The sequence below is a fragment of the Salvelinus sp. IW2-2015 genome, linkage group LG33, assembly GCF_002910315.2.
Source record: "Salvelinus sp. IW2-2015 linkage group LG33, ASM291031v2, whole genome shotgun sequence".
Lineage (NCBI taxonomy): Eukaryota > Metazoa > Chordata > Actinopteri > Salmoniformes > Salmonidae > Salvelinus > Salvelinus sp. IW2-2015.
The window spans coordinates 7,072,092-7,094,765 of record NC_036872.1 but is presented as its reverse complement, the minus strand read 5'-3'; the positions used below and the strand labels follow the sequence as shown (position 1 = coordinate 7,094,765).

Below are 22,674 nucleotides of genomic sequence, written 5' to 3'. Positions count from 1 at the left end.
CCCTGTTTACATGTACAGTATATCCGCCTATCACGCTTACAACGACACTCTTGCACACATACACACTCACACTAACGCCCACACACTTACACACACACACACTCACCACCACCAAGCACACACATAAACCCACCACAAATGTGCATTATTATTATTTATCCTGCTAACAGTCATTTTCTCCTAATCCCTGCCTACATGTACATATCTACCTCAAATACTCCAGTATCCCTGCACATTGTATATTTGGTACTGGCATTAACCCTGTATATAGCTTTTGTATCCTTAACTAGCTTTGAAAAGGTTAAGCATTCCATTGTACTTATATGAGAAATAAAGGGGTTTTCCACTGTTCCGATCAGCAAAAGAAAGTTACATCTAGCTTGACATGAAATCACTTCACCAATCTGTGCGGATAGAGCAGCTTGGTATGGAGCGGGCAAACTATTTTCCTGCTTCGGACAGACAAGTGTGGGGTGCGAGATGCGACTGAAACTTTGCTGGTGGGGAGAGAGCGATAGAGGTTGGAGGAGGAGGCTTGGCTTCAAGCGCTGAGCATCTTGTTATGACATGCATTATCTGAATTAACCGCACAGAATTCTACCTACAGAGGAGTGACTCCTATGAAGGAACTTTGAATGTCCTTGAACATTCAGAGAGTTGGCTTAAAGTTGGACCAGAGCTAGCAACAGAATAAAAATAAAAATACGTCTTACCTTTTAATAGTTAGTAAATCCAACGTGTATTGTTTCCTTAACTAGCATTGAAAATGTTAATCCAATCTTCTCTGATAAAATTTCTGAATCACGCTTGTAACATCAGTAGACTACAGTACTGTAGACTATGCCTTGGAGGGGCAGGTAGCCTAAACACGCACAGGCAAAGTTTTCAGCTGACAGGCAGACACTGGAATAAGTTTCTGAGTGACCGAGTGAGGGCTTTGCATAGGCTGAAAAAAACCAGCCCGGAACATAAAATATCATTATTAATTGTTAAGAGTCTATTGATCCACACCTGTGCTGAGATAAATTAATCATAATAAAAAAAATCCCAATCAAAATCTGTCAATTTAAGCTAGATATATCTGTTTTTTTTGCATGGGCTGCCTCTCAATCCACCACATCCACCTATGTCGGCCTTCCGCATCTTGGAGTGGCTGATCTGTAGTGTTTTGTCAGACCATGAGACAAAAATGTCTGTGTCGTCACACACACACACACACAACACACACACACACACACACACACACACACACACACACACACACACACACACACACACACACACACACACACACACACACCACACACACACACACACACGTGTATGCTGAAACACGTGTGTATGCGCACACACACACACACACACATGTCTGTGTCGTCCGAATGGTTTGGCCTACAAATGGAGAATACCAAGATGATTTTGCTCTATGACCCCCACAAGCCTAACGGACTCGTCTGAAGTCGATACCGCTGATGTACAAACTTCTGCCTTCGGCTTCTGAACCGTTTGGGCCATAAACTATATGACCCCACTACGGAAAGCGGAGATTCTCACAAACACAGTGGTGTTCTGAAGGTAACCGGTATTGTTGAAAAAAATGAATGGAAGTATGGAGGAAGTTTTGTGCCATAAAAAACGGGTAAAATATGTCCCAAAGACAACAATATCCTAAGCTTCTTTTATCTCCTAGTATTAGGAAAGACACTTCAAAACCTTATTACTTATGATTTATTTTTTGACTGTCTGTTTTGCCATTTATGAATGTATTATTCAATGTGTTTCTATATGCTATAGTATTAAATCCAAATTCAATATTTGCTAAAAAACTAAATTTTAATTAAAATACACTGCTCAAAAAAATAAGGGAACACTAAATAACACATCCTAGATCTGAATGAATAAATATTCGTATTAAATACTTTTTCTTTACATAGTTGAATGTGCTGACAACAAAATCACACAAAAATTATCAATGGAAATCAAATGTATCAACCCATGGAGGTTGGATTTGGAGTCACACTCAAAATTAAGTGGAAAACCCACTACAGGCTGATCGAACTTTGATGTAATGTCCTTAAAACAAGTCAAAATGAGGCTCAGTAGTGTGTGTGGCCTCCACGTGCCTGTATGACCTCCTACAACGCCTGGGCATGCTCCTGATGAAGTGGCGGATGGTATCCTGAGGGATCTCCTCCCAGACCTGACTAAAGCATCCGCCAACTCCTGGACAGTCTGTGGTGCAATGTGGCGTTGGTGGATGGAGCGAGACATGATGTCCCAGATGTGCTCAATTGGATTCAGGTCTGGGGAACGGGCGGCCAGTCCATAGCATCAATGCCTTCCTCTTGCAGGAACTGCTGACACACCAGCCACATGAGGTCAAGCATTGTCTTGCATTAGGAGGAACTCATGGCCAACCGCACTAGCAATGGTCTCACAAGGGTCTGAGGATCTCATCTCGGTACCTAATGGCAGTCAGGCTACCTCTGGCGAGCCCATGGAGGGCTGTGCGGCCCCCAAAGAAATGCCACCCCACACCATGACTGACCCACGCCAAACCGGTCATGCTGGAGGATGTTGCAGAGCAGAACGTTCTCCACGGCGTCTCCAGACTGTCACGTCTGTCACATGTGCTCAGTGTGAACCTGCTTTCATCTGTGAAGAGCACAGGCGCCAGTGGCGAATTTGCCAATCTGGTGTTCTCTGGCAAATGCCAAACGTCCTGCATGGTGTTGGGCTTTAAGCACAACCCACCTGTGGACGTCGGGCCCTCATACCACCCTCATGGAGTCTGTTTTCAACACGTTTGAGCAGACACATGCACATTTGTGGCTGCTGGAGGTCATTTTGCAGGGCTCTGGCAGTGCTCCTCCTGCCCCTTCTTGCACAAAGGCGGAGGTAGCGGTCCTCCTGCTGGGTTGTTGCCCTCCTACGGCCTCCTCCACGTCTCCTGATGTACTGGCCTGTCTCCTGGTAGCGCCTCCATGCTCTGGAACTACGCTGACAGACACAGCAAACCTTCTTGCCACAGCTCGCATTGATGTGCCATCCTGGATGAGCTGCACTACCTGAGCCACTTGTGTGGTTGTAGACTCCGTCTCATGCTACCACTAGAATGAAAGCACCGCCAGCATTCAAAAGTGACCAAAACATCAGCCAGGAAGCATAGGAACTGAGAAGTGGTCTGTGGTCACCACCTGCAGAACCATCCTTTATTGGGGGTGTCTTGCTAATTGCTATAAATTCCACCTGTGTCTATTCCATTTGCACAACAGCATGTGAAATTTATTGTCAATCAGTGTTGCTTCCTAAGTGGACAGTTTGATTTCACAGAAGTGTGATTGACTTGGAGTTACATTGTGTTGTTTAAGTGTTCCCTTTATTTTTTTGAGCAGTGTATATTTTTTGATACCTACAGGAGTCCTAAAACTCAAAATCAAATAGCTAAATGATCCATGGTATGACCATCTTAAAACAATTCCATATGTTAGCTTAGACTTTTTTAAATGGTTCCCATGCTTTTAAAATAACGGTTCTGTTCCGGAACAGTCTAAATTACTTTCGTTCTGGGTTCTGATTCTGTTCCTCTAAAAAAGTTTTTTCGGGTTTCATTCCCTGAACTGGTTCCAACCCCTGGTTGCAACCACCCCATAAAAAATAAATTTCAATATATTTAACATTATGTAAAATGTATTTTCAATATACGGCTACAAGTGTAAATGGGTACGAGTGTAAATGTAAACTTTGGCAATGATATACATTTTTTTGTTGTTGATTTCACCTCATTTTAATACTCTGTCATAAAGAGCACATGTTCGACTTCATAAAAAACTAGTTTTCCCCTCCCAAGAGGTAAAGAAAATGACTTTATTAAGTACACATTAAGTTATGCCAGTTGGACACTGGTTGCAATGCTCTCGTCAAGTTTGTTTGTTTGTGATATGAAAGACATGGAGTCACTTCATGATCGATAATGTATCATGTTTGTAGTCATTTTTGTATTCATTTAAATGCATTTACATGTTATACATGTTAATGCTTTTGGTATGTGTCAAGTAGAATAACAATACATTTTGAGTTTGCCCCCGCCCAGACTACGGGTCTGGCCATGGAGCTGGGTTGTACGCCGCACCCGGACTGGGCACCGGCGCCGAAGAAGGCTCCGGCCATGGAGCTGAGTTGACCGCCGTGGCTGGACTGGGCACCGGCGCAGAGGAAGGCTCCGGCCTTGGAGCGGAACTGGACGCCGTGCCTGGACTGGGCATCGGCGCAGAGAAGGGCTCCTGCCATGGAGCTGGACTGGACACCGTGCTCGGACTGGGCATCGGCGCAGAGGAAGGCTCCTGCCCTGGGGCTGGAGGTTCTGGACCGTGGACCGTCGCAGGAGGTTCCGGACCGTAGACCTTCGCAGGAGGTTCCGGACCGTGGACCGTCGTTGGAGGTTCTGGACCGTGGACCGTCATTGGAGGTTCCGGACTGTGAACCGTCGCCGGAAGCTCTGGACTGGGACTCATCGCCGGAAGCTCTGGACTGGGGACCGTCGCCTGAAGCTCTGGACTGTAGACCGTCGCCTGAAGCTCTGGACTGGGGACCGTCGCCTGAAGCTCTGGACTGTAGACCGTCGCCTGAAGCTATGGACTGGGGACCGTCGCCTGAAGCTCTGGACTGGGGACCGTCGCCTGAAGCTCTGGACTGMYGACCGTCGCSTGAAGKTSTGGACTGGGCACCGTCGCCTGAAGCTCTGGACTGGGGACCGTCGCCTGAAGCTCTGGACTGGGGACCGTCGCCTGAAGCTCTGGACTGGGGACCGTCGCCTGAAGCTCTGGACTGGGGACCGTCGCCTAAAGCTGTGGACTGGGGAGGCGCACTGGAGGCCTGATGCGTGGGGCCGGCACAGGTGGTACCAGAATGGTGACACGCACCCTCACGGAGAGCAGGCACAGGACGTACCTGACTGGGAAGGCGCACTTGAGGGAGAGTGCGAGAAGCAGGCACAGGACATAACGGACTGGGGACACGCACTTCAGAGAGAGTGCGAGGAGGAGGTACAGGACGTACTGGGCTGTGGAGGCGCACTGGAGACCTGGTGCTTAGAGCTGGCACAGATAGTGCCGGAACGGTGACACACTTTGCACGGCGAGTGCGGGGAGCTAGCACAGGACGTACTGGACTGGGAACACGTACTTCAGGGCGAGTACGAGGAGCAGGCACAGGACGTACTGGACTGGGGACACGTACTTCATGGCGAGTGCGAGGAGGAGACACAGGACTTACCGGACTGGGGAGGCGCACTGGAGGCCAGATGCGTGAAACTGGTGCAGATGACACCGGACTGGTGTCACGCTCCTTAGCACGCCCGCTCTGCAGCACTGTCATCACCACCACCTCTCTCCGGAATCTTTCGTCGAGTTCCTCCTTCGACTCCCTGACGGTCTCTGGCTCCTTCCTCGGCTCCGCCGACCACCCCGTGCCACCCCGTGCACAATTTGGGCTGTCTTTTGGGCTTGCTCTGTGGCCGCGAACCCCTGTGTCGTCGCTGTCCTCCCTTCTCTCCTTGCGTCTCCCGCCAGGGAAGGCGATCCTGTCCTGCCAGGATTTCCTCCCAAGTCCAGGATCCCTAACCATTGCAATATCTCCTCCCACGTCCAGGATACACTCTCCTCCTGGGCACGCTGCTTGGTCCTGTTGTGGTGGGATCTTCTGTCACGATCGTCGTGGTAATAATACTTGGACCAAGGCGCAGCATACGTAGAGTTCCACATGTTTATTAAATGAAACTCACAAAAACAATAAACAGCAAACGAAACGTGCAGCAAATGCAGTGCTCCCAGGCAACTACACAAAAACAAGATCCCACAAAACACAGTGGTGAAATGGCTGCCTAAATATGATCCCCAATCAGAGACAACGATAAACAGCTGCCTCTGATTGGGAACCATACCAATCCACATAGATCAATCAACACACTAGATCACCCACCCTAGTCACACCCCGTCCTAACCAAAATAGAGAATAAAAGGCTCTCTATGGTCAGGGCGTGACAGACTTGCCTAGTTATATAAAGGTTAAATAACATTAAAAATATTTAAAAGCATGTTGGAAAATATTTTACAAAACATGATCAAATACATTTTATAATATATTTAGCAAATATATCGATAAATACAAGTGAAAACATATTCTAAAGTACATTCTTTAATGTATTTCATTTCCCGATGTATTTAACATATATTATGATATACATTTTACATACATGTATATATACATTTTAAATACAGTCTGTAATAAACAGTATATAAACAGGAATGTAATTAAAATGTATTAAATATTTCACATAGATAGACATGCTTTTTTTCTAAAAATACATTTTAAACGTTCCCCCCCCCCCCATATGGGACCAGTTTTGAACCCCTTGTCCTCCATGCTTTTTCCCTCTCCAGGTCCACCAGTACATAAGAGACTGCTCTGCCTGTAGGTAAAATATATTTCATTAAACACCCTGCTGCAGTGAGCAGCAGTTTTCCTCTTGACTGCTCCTCTCTTGGAGAATTTGTCAATCTTGACATGCTGATGCTCTGTGGCAGGCCTGTCATTTCAAATCACCCATCCCTGAATTAGGGCTCCGGTTCACTCACTGAGGGCAAATGTAAGACACGCAACCACCCATGCAAGTACACACCTACACTCTTCACACACTCTTCACACACATTCCTAGAGGACAGGTGGAAAGTACAGCAATAAAAAAATATATGTCCCTGAAGCATCAGTGACCCAAAGAGGCAACTTGAGAAATGTAACATATAAACACGGTATGCAGATTTCATATTTTTTGATGAGGTAGCAACACCCAGTAGTAAATGGCATGAGGAAAAAAGCTATTAATCTTCTTTGTATTGGCCTTTGGGACCAGCCCCACCCACCAAACACACGCATGCACGCACGCACACACGCACGCCACACACACACACGCACACACGCACAATTATGTAGAGAATTGATCTAAGATTTTTCCTTTGAGCTTCACTGATGAATCTCAGCTAAAGAATATAACAAAGCATGTGTCTCTGCAATCCTGAGAAAGAATATATTCCTTTTACTTTCTGCTAGTGAGATTGGGTTGCTGGGATAAGGTAACGCAATTACCAGGATGTGATCCACTCCTATTCATGATGTCATGACTGTCCACGAGAATCCAAATAGGTCAGATCAGGTTTGCAATGAATTACTTCAATCAGACCCCCTTTCACCCGTGGGGTGGGGGGGGGGGGCGGGGTAGATTAGTGGGGATTAACAACTCACGCCCTGAAGATTCAGATCACCCTCTCCAATATTCACCAAAGGAATGTCCTTTGTTTCAAGAGACTTTTCCCGCTGAAACTAACACGTTCAAAAGCAAATACCGGAACAATATTTCTAGCATTGAATGTGGGGAATGGTCAGAGACGATCTAGAGAACACTAATGTAATTTTGTTTCTTATTTTGTGATGTCACTAAAAATGTTATAAAGGAAATAATGTATTTTGGAAAGTATACCCACTACATGTATGAAGTGTCCATCCTATGTGTTGTGCATCTAACATGAAAAAATATATTTTTTAAATGTGTTAAGAGGGATGTGATTTGAAAAACTATAAGAGATAATTATTTTACATAACTTTGTACAAATGAGAAGTCATGCCCCTGTAACGCCCGTCGTCGGGAGAAGGAGAAGTGGACCAAGGTGCAGCGTGGTAAGTGTTCATATTACCTTTAATAAAATACGAAACACTTGACGAAACAACAAAAACGACAAACGAACAGTCCTGTAAGGTGAACACACAAAACAGAAAACAACCACCCACCAACACAGGTGGGAACAGGCTACCTAAGTATGATTCTCAATCAGAGACAACGATAGATAGCTGCCTCTGATTGGGAACCATACCAGGCCAAACACATAGAAATACAAAACAAGGACAACATAGAACACCAGACATAGAATGCCCACCCAAACTCACGCCCTGACCAACCAAAAAAGAGACATAAAAAGGATCTCTACGGTCAGGGCGTGACAGCCCCCTAGGAAGGTCAGAGAGCGTATCAGCCTGACGGAACTGTCCCTTTCGAACAAACTGTATAAATGATTAGTCATTGAAATTAACATAGCAGACCACAAAAGCACCAGCTGCAGCTGCACATTTAAAGTGGTTTGAACTGTAAATCTCAACACGAGGTAGAGATTATAAACTCACCTCCGGACAATCACTGGTACTGCTGATTAGCTGTCCTAAGTATCTTCGAAAGCGAATTTAAGTAGGACCATCCTGCACTCTGCTCAAACCATAGATACAGCTGGTTAGCCTATCTTCAAAGAAGCATCTTCAAGAGCGAATGGAAGGAAAATAAACTCTGTAGTTCCGTTCAGGACTACACGTCAAGTCACCGGATACTGGACAACTACAGAGAAGAACAACAGTAGAAGACTTGTTGGTGTCACACCCTGATCTGTTTCACCTGTCTTTGTGCTTGTCTCAGGCATCGTTTGTCTGTTGCCAGTTCGTCTTGTCGCGTCAAGCCTACCAGCGTCTTTTTTCCGTGCTCCTGGTTTTCCTATTCTCTGTTTTCTAGCACTCCCGGTTCCAACCTTTTCTGCCTGCCCTGACACTGAGCCCGTCTGCCTGACCATTCATCCTGCCCTGACCTCGAGCCTGCCACCCTGTACCTTTCGGACTCTGACCTGGTTAATGAACTTCTGCCTGTCCACGACCTGCCTATTGCCTGCACCTTGTATTTTAATAAATATCAGAGACTCGAACCATCTGCCTCCTGTGTCTGCATCTGGGTCTTGCCCTGTGTCGTTATAGTTGGAACCCTTTTGGACAATCAGAGCCTTACAAGTGTGCCGCGGAGAGGCCCAACTCCCTTTCCAAGGCAGCCCTGTCCACTGAGATAGATCCACGCGGACTCAGGCATTTCACGTAAATACATTCATGATTTCTTACTCAAAGCGGGCTGCGGTTCGTGTAGTATATGGTTACTGTAGGCGAGAGTAGTTTCTAAATGTACCAACGTTAAGTGTCTCTCTCCCTCTCTGTCTCGTCCTGCCCTCTTCATCTCTTTTGTAACAAGCAGCCATATTGTTATCAGTCCTCTAGGGACCTGTTTTTAATGTATTAAGGGTGTATGTTTATCCTGTGTTCCCATTAAATTAGCTAGTAAATAAATAATTAAACCAATTTGTGTAGTACTGAATAATAAGTAAGGCTCAGGTTTTTGCAGATGCAAGGAGGTTACGACTGTTCAGGATGATGATATGATACGAGGTTATGATTAATAAGTTGACTGCTTATAGATGTGATAGGTAAAGACCTTTAGGAGTTTAATTCGGGAGATGGTAACTCTTTAATGAACCGCTCTCATGGTGCTCCAGATCCTAATGAGTTAATTGTTACATGATTAATTTAATTGGGTAACAATTAAACATAGTTCGTTGATTAGATAAATAACGGCCCTCAGATTAATTTTAAAGTCAAGTCACGACAATGAATGAAACCTGAGAGGCTTATGCTGCTCAGTGTTAAATCTATTTCCAAGATTTTGACGCAAACGTTATGCTTCCAGTGTTGCAGGTAAGAAAAATGACTGTTTTCCTGAAAACCCAGTATAGCTTCTATGCAAGCTTTAATTTGATCCAGCTGTCTTGTCTACCTTGAATTATTCTAGTGTGTAGAACAAGTTTTAGAATCCCACACCAAATAAAATGTTCTCCTTTCTTCTGGGCAGACTTTGGGAATGTGACAAGAACGGGGAGCGTTATCGAACCAATAGACTGAGTTATTCATGGTATTGATCATATTTGTGAGTGCTCACCAAGCCAGTGCTCTCCAGTAATCTTGCCGAAGCCGTTGCGGTATGCGTCCCATGCTCGGAAGAAGTTCACTGCGCCATCCTCTCTGCGCTGAATGACCTGGGAGGATAAACAGAAAAAGAAAAACACCCCATATTATTACCATGGCAACATTTCGGTGTATTGTTTTGTGATCAAATGCCCAAATGCAACCTAAGCCAATCAGCCAATCTCATGAAAGCAACAAGGCAACTAACTTGGCTAGTCTTGTGAGTCAGCCTGCTAACTAGCTAGTTATCTAGGTTGTCTTGTTAGCTAGCTTATTATGTATGCTGGTTGTTAGCTTACATTTACATTTACATTTAAGTCATTTAGCAGACGCTCTTATCCAGAGCGACTTACATACCTGATATATGTATACAATAATTGTAGATTAGCAGTCAGTGCATTACGTACAGTGCATTGGGAAAGTATTCAGACCACTTAACTTTTCCACATTTTATTACGTTACAGCCTTATTCTAAAATGGATTAAATAAAAAAAGTATTGTTCAATCTACACACACTACCCCATGAAGACTAAGCAAAAACAGGTTTTTAGTTTTTTTTGCCAATTTCTAAAAAATAGAAAACCCAAATAACTTATTTATGCTATGAGGCTCCAAATTGAGCTCATGCGCATCTTGTTTCCATTGATCATCCTTGAGATGTTTCTACAGCTTGATTGGATCCACCTGTGGTAGATTCAATTGATTGGACATGATTTGGAAAGGCACACACCTGTCTATATAAGGTCACACATGTCAGAGCAAAACCAAGCCATGGCATCAAAGGAATTGTCCATAGAGGTCCGAGACAGGATTGTGTTGAGGCACAGATCTGTCCGAGACAGGATTGTGTTGAGGCACAGATCTGGGGAAGGGTACCAATCATTTCTGCAGCATTGAAGGTCCCCAAGAACACAGTGGCCTCCATAATTCTTAAATGGAAGAAGTTTGGAACAACCAAGACTCTTCTTAGAGCTGGACCGCCCGGCCAGGCTGAGCAAATCGGGGGAGAAGGGCCTTGGTCAGGGTGACCAAGAACCCGATGGTCACTCTGACAAAGCTACACTAAGGACAATAGCTTGAACTTTAGCTAGCTAGATAACGACCGTTCGATAGCTAGCCATTTCTGTACTAATATCTTTGACTGTGGTAACGTTAGCTAACCTTACCCTCGCAACCATGTTCGCGATGCTAGTTTATTGAAGTATTGTTGCGTAATATAACTAAATGTATGTTTTTTTGATGATGTTTGGCTAGCTAGCTAGCAAGCTAACTATTTCAGCATCTGTAAGGGTAGCTAGCTAGAGTTAGCTAGCTTAGTCTGACACTCCTGGACTGTCTCAGACACTATTTCCCTCGTTAGCTAACATTAGCTAAGTTAGCTGGCTAGCTAAGTTAGAAAAGCTACATTTGACTTATTCTCTATCTGGGTTAATTTAACCAAAATATTCTGCAGGGTTATCTCATGCTTGCATGGTAATTGATTGAGTTAACTTAGTTAGAATTACTGTACTGTTTTTCCACCGTTTCTGACAGTAGCTAGGTAACGTTAGAGTTACCTTACCTAGCTATGTTTCTAATATTTCTTTATTTCTGTTCTTAAATGCAGAGGTCAAGTCCAAAGTTTGGGAGTAAGTAAAACTGAGAAATTCCTTTTTGAGAGTGGGGACAGAGCTTTGGGGGGGGGGGGGGGGAAAACACTGATTTTCATTGACCCTCTGTAAAACAGCATCTACGTCTTCCACATTGTCGATAACCAATAGTACAACCTCAATGGAACCATGCAGCCACCTTGGGAATAGATGCATTACATGCACAGCTACCTTACATAGTCTGGCCTTAATTTTACCATATTGGTCATTTGCACAGATATTCTGTCACAGTAACGAATCTGACACGCAACACACACATCACATGCTGGGAGAAGCTCAAAGTGCCTTGCTCAAGAGCACAACAGCAGTATGTAGTATACAGAGATATTGTAGCTAGTAACCCTCTGGCTGACGGATCACTCCCTGCAGATTTCCCCGCAGGCAAATCAGGGGTTCAAATATCAGTCTGCCTTTTTAACCTCGAAGCTACGGCCGTCCCTATTCATTATGCTTTTTCCTTGCCTTTGTTCAACCACTTTACCTGGCATATCAACCCTTCCTTGAAAATATTTAACTTAGAAATCTGGGTGAAACTATCCCTTAAAGGTTCCCACCTAGCTGTTAAGCCTAGCTGTTAAGAGTATGGTGCCAGTAACTTTTAGGTTGCAGATTCGAATCCCCAAGCCAGCAAGGTGTAAAAATCTGCCTTTCTGACTTTGAGCAAGGTGGTTAACCCCAACAATAACTCTTCCCCAGGTGCCGAAGACGTGGATGTTGATTAAGACAGCCCCCCACACCTCTCTGATTCAGAGGGTTATTGCATTCAGTTGTGCACCTGATTCGGTCCTCTCTTTTGCACCGGAAGAGATGGACCAGGAAACACTCTTGCTTTTGGACGACTCGACTATATCCTGAGGTTAAAGAAGAACATAAAAGCCTTACACGCAGAGAGTATTCTGTAAAACGCCATCTTTTGATACACGAAGGGAGGTCCAAGGGACACACACATGAATACATAGCACTGTGGACACACCAAACGACACATCAAGCTTGAGAAGTAGCCGCATCTTGCCAGGTACATGTTTAAAGATTTGTTGTGCATTTTGAAAACTGATTGTTAAAAGGAATTTATAATTCATTGAATACTATGTGCTCACAATACAGTCAGATGTGAGAGGGCAGCCCAGATGACCAAGTTGCTGAACAACCTCTGGCCGGCAAACCAGGTTGCGGAGTACATGAAGGACACCGCGGTCCAGAGGGCTCAGTGTACCAGACTCCGTGTCTGCTGGATACTCCAGGCATGGTGTTTTTTTAACAAAAACATTAGACTTGAATTTGATTCTGTTTGCTGTGATTAACTAGCCTGACTGACGCGACCCACGTGGATCACAGCGCAGGGAGAGCTGTGACCACACTGGTCTGGATAGGAAGCTGTTTGTTAATGCAATATTTGCTAATAAATTGTGCGACGGGGTTTGAGTGGATCTCTCAAACGTGTTTTTTCTTCCTTAGTGTTGAAAACTCTCATTGTTTGTATTTGAAAATACAACCACTGTAACAGAAACGGGGCGACGCTCAGTGGCTGTGTGTGTTTGAGTGAGAAAGACACAGAGGAGAGCCAACCAGTAAAAGCACAGCCCCATTCATTATTGACACATTGTGCCGACAACATCAAAGAGCCATTCCAGACTCTGAAGTCAGGAGGACTTCAATAGTTAGGTGTCAGCCAGACTAGTGATTAACTGTAATGGAAAATTAATTGTCTGGCTACAACATAACACAATTTGCAGTCATATGGGGCAGAGTCTCACAAGAATTAGAAACCTCATTGGTTGTGGATACAGTGGGAATGTGTGGATTTGAGCAAGTGTGATGTCATTAATGTTTGTGGATATGTACGTAAAGATTAAGTTGTCTGTTGATTTTGTCAATGTATGTTTTTGTTGACAAAAAACAAAAAGTAAAATATTACAAAAAAAAGAAATTGTCTGCCTCATTGTGTTGGCTCTTGGGGACTGCTCACAGGTGTTTACGGTCATTAGTGTCACGCCCTGATCTGTTTCACCTGTCCTTGTGCTTGTCTCCACCCCCTTTCCAGGTGTCGCCCATCTTCCCTCTGGGTATTTATACCTGTGTTTTCTGTCTGTGCCAGTTCATCTTGTTTGTCAAGCTTACCAGCATTTGTCCTGCCAGCGCCTGTCTTTTCCCAGCCTCCTTTTCTCATCCTCCTGGTGTTTGACCGTTGCCAGTCATGACCCTGTACCCGCACCTGCGCGCCTGACCACTGCCTGTCCCTGAGCCTGCCTGCCGTCCTGTACCTTTGCTCCTACTCTGGATTATCGACCCCTGCCCGCCTTGACCTGTCGTTTGGCTGCCCCTGTTACAATAAACATGGTTACTTCACACAGCCTGCACTTGGGTCTTACCTTGATACCTGATAATTAGTGGATTGGCATTGGAGCAAGGCACTCTACTTGGGGCACAGGGTGTGTGCGGTTCAAATCCTATCATGTGTTTATCAACTTTCCCACTGTTCCCCAGCATGGGAATTTCTACAGACCACGGTTTATCAGCTGCCAGAAACAGAATCACTCACAGTAAGACTGTATTTTTTCCCACTGAGCAATCGTGGATAAGTATCTGCTCATTTATGTAGTGTGAGAAGTGACAGGAGGATGCTAAAATGCTCTTAAGGCACTACTTTTAGCTCTGATAAACTGACCTTCTTTTATGCATTTGGGCCTGCTTTTTTCTTACAGTACGTTGCTCGTTTGCCTTTAGCCCAACTACAGAAGCGCGTTCTGGTACGCTTTCATTCTATCGCAACAATTTATTTTAAATACAAATGTTACATGTTGGGGATTGTGAAAAGTGCTTTATGAATGAAATAGTTAGGCAGGTAGCCTTAGGCAGGTAGCAGGTATTTTCTTCATTACCATGCTGATTTCAAGATGTATTTGATTTAGACATTGAAAACATTTTGTTTAGTGTATTTACTACATTTAGTATGTTTTTTTCTTTCTCTGAAGTAAATTCATTTAAAGTTGTGATTTGCTTTATGTAGATACATTTCAGTGTAACACACAGTAACCCAAAACGTGATCAATTTGCATATTCATACTGAGTTAGCAGCAAACAGACTATTCGCCAGCTTCAGTTTGCCCCGAAAATGATTTGCATAAAAAAATATGAACTTGCTGCAAATTTTTGGCAAACAGTAGAATGTTCGCCACAAGTTTCCCAGAATTGTTTGCTAGAAGTTCACAAGTTGCTGCAAATTTACCGCAACAATATGCCTGTGAAAATATGAGCTTGTCGCAAATTGTGGGAAACCTTAGGCCAACTGTTTTACAGTAAGGGTTTCCAGGTTTTGGATTTTACAATTTTTTTGAACTTTTGAGTTCTGGGAAAGACCTAAGAGTGTAGTTGCCCTTTAATTCAGTGCTCATGACCTGCACTGTTTGGTTAGTAGTGTTTCTGTAGCTCAGTAAGCGCACATCTGATGAGTTCGCAAATCAAATGCCCACTTATGGCACCACAGGACAGTGAAAAAACGAGTAAGTTCACCTTTATTGATTGTAATTTAAATTAGTTTGTAGTAGTTAAGTGAGTTAGATTACAGAGATACCTCAATCATTATTTCAAATAATTTCGGTGACGTCACTGCAATAGTTAAAGGTTAAATATATATATTTTTTTAATTGATAGCTAGCTAGCTAATGAAATGCAGCTAGCTAGTAGGCTCAGCTAAATAAACATCCCCCTAGAAACAGCCCCATCATGAGATTTGTAAATGAAAGAGTAATATAATAAATCAAATCGAATGGAGTTTCCCATATACTGTTTTAGATTATTTCTGGCGAAACACAGATATACCCTTATCCAAATGCTGTGACGAAGGCATTTCCTAAAAGAACTGCTAACTTTATTTGCTGTTACTTTTAAGATTTAACCAACATGCAGAACCTCCAGCAGGCAGAGAGGCAAGAACCCTTCGTCCTCCAGGTCAGGATCAAGCTACGCTAGTCACAGCTCTGTGTAATGTTCAATGTAATTGCATTGCTGGACTTTCTGAAACAATGTGTTTGAACAAATGTACAAATAAAAGGAAAAGTATGGTTTAAACATGTTTTAGCTGTTAGTGAATTCCCTAAGTGTTAATACATTTGTGTTAACATCATTTAGCTGTATGTATGTGTCATGAATCACCAAAGCTGTCTGACTTTATAGTAAGTATAGCGTCATATAATACAAGGCATTTATTCATGTGTTATGAATGAGCAAAGGGGTCTGACTTTAAAGTAAGTACAGGCCTCATCCAATATAGAGTCTTATGGATGTGTTATGAATGACCGAAGATGTCCTACTTCAAACTATTACAGGACACTACATAAAGTGTAATTAAATATGTTAAGGTTTGCTGATTTATGAAGGACAACCACAGAGTCATAATTCCAGCTAATCCCTGCCCATTTCCACAATTTATCAGTGGTGTAAAGTAGGGATGCACGATATATTGGAAATTGGCCGATATTAGCTAAGAATGCCTGTAACGCTCGTCCTCCTCCTCGTCTGAGGAGGAGCAAGGATCGGACCAAAATGCAGCGTGGTTTGAATACATAATAGTTTATTAAACGAAGACGGAAAAACACTTAAACAAACTACAAAACAATAAACGACGTGAACAGACTTGAACTTGAGAACATATAAAAATGAACGCACGAACAGGAACAAACGAACGAACGAAACGTAACAGTACCGTGTGGCGAACAAACACAGACACAGCAACAATCACCCACAAACAAACAGTGAGAACAGCCTACCTTAATATGGTTCTCAATCAGAGGAAACGTAAAACACCTGCCCCTGATTGAGAACCATATCAGGCTAATTGAAAATGAACCCAAAATAGAAACACATAACATAGAATGCCCACCCAGCTCACGTCCTGACCAACTAAACAAAGACAAAACAAAGGAATTAAGGTCAGGAACGTGACAATGCCAACATTGGTATTGGCCCGATGTCTAGTTTAACGCCGACGTGAAAAACCAATGTCAAAGCCGACGTGGAAGCCTATATGACATAATGACGCCATGTAAAATTTTGCGCTACACGTGCAACACCGGATTCCTAACCTAGCCCACAATGTCTGCTGTGTGGATCGAGCAGTCAATAAGATGCGCAGTCATTTGAAAGAGTAATAAAATCTCAGCGAGACAACTCAAAGGCGAAATCCATTAACGCCAAGATAATGGAATTCATTGCCCTTGACAATCAACCATTCTCTGTAGTAGGTGATGTTGGCTTTTGCGACTGGTCGAGCATCAATACACACTAACGTTAACAAGTGCGCTATTGTTCCGATGTTGCCCTACCGGAGTTACACAGTAATAGCGTCACTGCTATTAGCTTCACGACATACTATGGAAGGCCGTTTGGGTCTTTGCGTGTCAAAAAAGATACACGTCAGATAACACTATTTGACAATAACACTATTTGACGGTTAAATAAGCTTTTAATTTGACACGTCAAGTAACACAGTTCTATTATAGAATGTTGTGTGTTCTGAATTTGCATGTGCAAGCCAAGCGCCACCACTACTATCAGTAGCATTGTCAAAGCTGTACAAAGTCTGCAAACAAGCAAATACCGGCCACGAACGATGTGTTTACAATACCGCGTTGGTAATAAAGCATTATTTGTTCGACAGCAACTTCTGGGGTAGCTAGATAGCTTTAGCTTGGTACTTAGATAGCACCAATACAACCAACCTGAAAACAATGACCAGAAGAAACTGCAGTCATTTTCACTATTCTTAGCAATGATTTAGGAGCTAGCCAGCTACTTAACCGTTGCCCAAAGCTAACGTTATAAGCAGCCAACTAGCTTCATCTGGCTAGTGAGGCTTGAGCTGACCGGGTTATGTGTTGTGAAGTTAGGCACAATAGTGGAATTTGCGGTTTGCCTTCAAAATAAAAGTACCTCTTTGAAAGTGATGCAGAAGGTTACAATTGTTGGAATCATGCCATATTTAGACTAGATAATGTTAAACAAGGTTGGAATGTGAAACAATGAAATGGTGTATCAGTCTACTCGGTGACACCCACAGAACACAACTGTGAAGAGTTTACGCAAATATTAGCATTGTAGCTCTTATCGCGGGACTGTGACTGTGTGAAATCACCTCCCCAGTCAGCCTATTGTGTGTATTGACATTCATATTGCACGTACAGTTTGACCTAAGGATTGGGGATCAATGAAATGGGGTGACATTCTACTCAATATCTATTTTCCCAATGTCATCCTCAGAGTTATCAGACTCCAAAACATCCACGCAGTATTGTTTTTCCTCGGGAATAGTGTTCAATACACATAGGTTGACAATAAATGTGGCTCAATTTAAAGTTGTTTCAGAGTCCCGCAATGAGAGCTATGATACTAATGTTCTTTGGGTGTCACTGAGTAGACTGATACCCCATGTCACTGATCCACAATCCATAGGTAAGGCTGTACACTAAAATAAGTATGCCCCCAATACAATTCTAAAGTATAATACATCCAGTGTGATTTCAACAGATTTTTGTTGACGCTATACAACAACAATCCAACCTCGTTTAGCGTGATCTATTCAATTATGGAATAATTCTACTATTTGTATGCATTTGCATCACTGTCAATGACATTTTTATTTAGAAGGCTAACTGCAAAGTTAATCCTTATTGTGGCTAGCTTCACAGATGGGTCCGACCACCATTAGTCAAATAAGAACTGTCTTATAAATTAGGGTTATTTTAGATGACACCCAGCTATATAGTTAGCTAGCTAACTATAGCTACTGAAACAAATTGTCATTTTGCTATGTTTTTGGGGAATAATATTTTTGCACCATGAGCTAGCTGTAAGTGCGCGAGACAACTTTACCAGCATCATAGCATACGTATCGATGAATCGCTGTGACATATGAAATACGGGTGATAGTGTAATCAATGTGTAATAACTACGTAAAAAATTGTGACGTGCAGTCATATTCAGGCCCTGATTGGTCAACAAGATTATTTGACACGTCAAATAGTGTTATTTGACGTGTATCTTTTTTCGACATGCAAAGACCCAAATGGCTTTCCATAGAAATCCTGGTTGAGAATGAAACGACTGAACAAATGAACAACGAAACAGCACAGCAAGTAAGTGAAAGAAATATGTTTTTATTATGTTTTATTGGTAATGGGGGCATACGTAAATGCCAACAAAATAACTTTTTGGTCAGTGTGGTGTGTGTGTGTGTGTAACCTTTATTTAACTAGGCAAGTCAGTTAAGAACAAATTCTTATTTACAATGACGGCCTACCACGGCCAAAGCCGGACGACGCTGGGCCAATTGTGCGCCGGATGTGATACAGCCTGGATTCGAACCAGGGACTGTAGTGACGCCTCTTGCACTGAGATGCAGTGCCTTACACCACTGCGTCTGTGTGTGTTTTAAATATAGGTTATCGTTATACTTTTTTTTGGCAAGGAAAATATCGGATATCGGTATCGGCCAAACATTTTATATCGGTGCATCACTGGTGTAAAGTACTTAAGTAAAAATACTTTAAAGTACTACTTAAGTAGTTTTTTGGGTATCTGTACTTTACTATTTATATTTTTGTCAACTTTAACTTTTACTCCACTACATCCCTATAGGTAATAATGTACTTTCTACTCCATACATTTTCCCTGTTACCCAAAAGTACACGTTACATTTTGAATGTTTAGCAGGACAGGAAAATTGTACAATTCATGCACTTAAAGAGAAAATCCCTGGTAATCCGTACTGAATCTGATCTGGCAGACTCACTAAACACATTGTTTGTAAATTATGTCTGAGTGTTGGTGTGCCTCTGGCTATCCGTAAATTTACAAACCAAGTGTATCGTGAAAGTGCTTATTATAGTATATCTGGTTTGCTTAATATAAGGAATTTGAAATGATTTATACTTTTACTTTTGATACTTAAGTATATTTTAGCAATTACATTTACTTTTGATACTTAAGAATATTTAAAACCAAATACTTTTAGACTTTTACTCAAGTAGTATTTTACTGGGTGACTTTCACTTTTACTTGAGTAATTTTCTATTAAGGTATCTTTACTTTTACTCAACTATGGCAATTGGGTACTTTTTCCATCACTGCAATTTATCTTCTTAAAATGGTATTTGAAACCTAACCCTAACTAATGAAGGTCAAGCGTTGGTCCACCAGAAGTTCCTCACATTTTAGCGGATGTGTCTGGGAACGAGATTAGGTTTAATGTGACTAACATGACTTCCTTTTAGAGCATGTGCCATTGTTCAGCACAACATGTCACCCTTTTTAACCTCTAAAGGATCAAACCCTTTTTTTCAATTTTTGCCTAAAATTACAAACCCAAATCTAACTGCCTGTAGCTCAGGCCCTGAAGCAAGGATAAGCATTTTCTTGGTACCATTTGAAAGGAAACACTTTGAGGTTTGTGGAAATGTGAAGAATGTAGGAGAATATAACACATTAGATCTGGTAAAAGATAATACAAAGAAAAAAACAACCGTTATTTTGTATTTTTTTGTACCATCAGCTTTGAAATGCAAGATAAAGACCATAGTGTATTATTCCAGCCCAGGCGCAATTTTCTAGATGGCAGCAGTGTATCTGTAACGTTTTAGACTGATCCAATGAACAATTGCATTTTTGTTCAACATTTCGTATCAAGACTGCCCAAATGTGCCTAATTTGTTTATTAATAACTTTTCATGTTCAAAACTGTGCACTCTCCTCAAACAATAGCATGGTATTCTTTCACTGTAATAGCTACCGTAAATTGGACAGTGCAGTTAGATTAACAAGAATTTAAGCTTTTTGCCAAAATCAGATATGTCTATGTTCTGGGAAATGTTCTTGTTACTTACAACCTCATGCTAATCGCATTAGCCTATGTTAGCTCAACATTCCCGCAGGGGACCCTCCGATCCTGAAGAAGATAAAGCACATGATTATATCATATTTGACATTGGTGATTATGTCACACAGTTATGACACATTTACAAACCCTTTATAAAGCATGACATACAGTTATAGATGCTATGTAAGATTTATTTATTGCTTATGAAGGCTTTACGAAGTCATTATATGCTGAATGTCATTTATAGCGGGACTGAACAGTCCATATCATGTCAACATATCCTTCTCCTAAATGCCTAAGACACTGTGCTCGATTTGCATTAGAAACAAGACCAAAAAGCCATCTGTCACAATTTTCACATCACCCTTCAATTAATTTTGCAATCTTAAAAATGCCGAATGCTACGAAAACCAATAGCTAACATAAAACAATGCTCTTTCCCCTGAGAGGTTGGGCTGTCTTTGGTATGCAGATGTCCTTTTGAAAACAAGAGAGAACAAAAATGTAAACATTCATACAGCATAAAATTGGGAGGCATGGTGATGTGAATGGCTTCAATAGCTCCAGAAAGTCTGTGTAAACTGTGTGGCCCCCAGGAGGGCTGCTAGGATGCTGATGCATGGCTGGAATTAGAAGTGAGCTTCAGACACTAATTGACTTCTGATCCCTTTATAGAAGATTAATCAGCCAGGCACTGGATCAATGGCCGATGAAAATGCCAGCGGAGGCGAGAGCCACCATCAATGTAAATGAGCCAAGGCCCAGTGCCCCTCTCTCTCTCACACATTTTCCACACTGCCAAGCCAAGTTTCCACAGCCAGGAGAGAGACCCTATTCCCAAATGGACTGAAAAACAAATACAATGTGACAGAGGCACCATCTATGTGAAATTCAATTATGATAGTGATACAGTTGAGGTGTTATTCCTCAGTGTGTTTGGCAAAATGCCCTCTTAGCATTCTCATCTCTAGCCCAGTCATCTGTGATCCATTGGAGAAGCTCAATTAATCAATATTACTAAAGGTGAGGCTCTTTCAAAGCACGTGGAGCCTAATGACTGACTGCACATCTACTCCTCTCACTTCGAGTCAATGTCATTTGATCGGCTTACAAAATTATGTGGACACCACTTCAAATTAGTGGATTTGGCTATTTCAGACACACTCGTTGCTGACAGGTGTATACATTTGAGGACATAGCCATCCACTCTCCATAGGTAACATTGGCAGTAGAATGGCCGTACTGAAGAGCTCAGTGACTTTGAACGTGGCACCGTCATAGGATGCCACCATTCCAACAAGTAATTTAGTCAAATTTCTGACCTGCTAGAACTTCCCCGGTCAACTGTACGTGCTGTTATTGTGAAGTGGAAACGTCTAGGAGCAACAACGGCTCAGCTGCGACGTGGTAGGCCACACAAGCTCACAGAACCGGATCGCTGAGTGCTGAAGCGCGTAGCATGTAAAAATCGTCTGTCGTCGGTTGCAACACTCACTATTGAGTTCCAAACGGCCTCTGGAAGCAACATCAGTACAATTACTGTTCATCGAAAGCTTCATGAAATGGGTTTCCATTGCCAAGCAGCCGCACACAAGCCTAAGATCACCATGTGCAATGCCAAGCGTCAGCTGGAGTGGTGTAAAGCTCGCCGCCATTGGACTCTGGAGCAGTGGAAACGCGTTCTCTGGAGTGATGAATCACACTTTACCATCTGGCAGTCCGACTGACAAATCTGGGTTTGGCGGATGACAGGAAAATGCACAGTGCCAACTGTAATGTTTGGTGGAGGAGGGATAATGGTCTGGGGCTGTTTTTCATGGTTCGGGCTAGGTACCTTAGTTCCAATGAAGGGAAATCTTAACGCTACAGCATACAATGACATTCTAGACCATTCTGTGCTTCCGACCTTGTGGCAACAGTTTGGGGAAGGCCCTTTCCTATTTCAGCATGACAATGCCCCTGTGCACAAAGCAAGGTCCATACAGAAATGGTTTGTTGAAATCGCTGTGGAAGAACTTTACTGGCCTGCACAGAGCCCTGACCTCAACCCAATCGAACACCTTTGGGATGAATTGGAACACCGACTGCGATCCAGGCCTAATCACCCAACCTCAGTGCCCGACCTCAGTAATGCTCTTGTGGCTAAATGGAAGCAAGTCCCCGCAGCAATGTTCCAACATCTAGTGGAAAGACGTCCCAGAAGAGTGGAGGCTGTTATAACAGCAAAGGGGGGACCAACTCCATATTAATGCACATGATTTTGAATTAGATGTTCAACGA

At 42.8% G+C, this 22,674-nt stretch overlaps 1 protein-coding gene across 1 annotated transcript in view; it reads right to left on the bottom strand.

The window, feature by feature from the left end:
• The window catches only part of LOC111957415 (fibrinogen C domain-containing protein 1-like), a 169,197-nt gene that overhangs the window by 46,596 nt on the left and 99,927 nt on the right, over positions 1-22,674 (bottom strand). Inside the window, exon 5 of the mRNA XM_023978229.2 lies at positions 9,851-9,947. Coding sequence (XP_023833997.1) covers positions 9,851-9,947 — 97 coding nt within the window. The remainder of the gene's footprint in view (positions 1-9,850; positions 9,948-22,674) is intronic.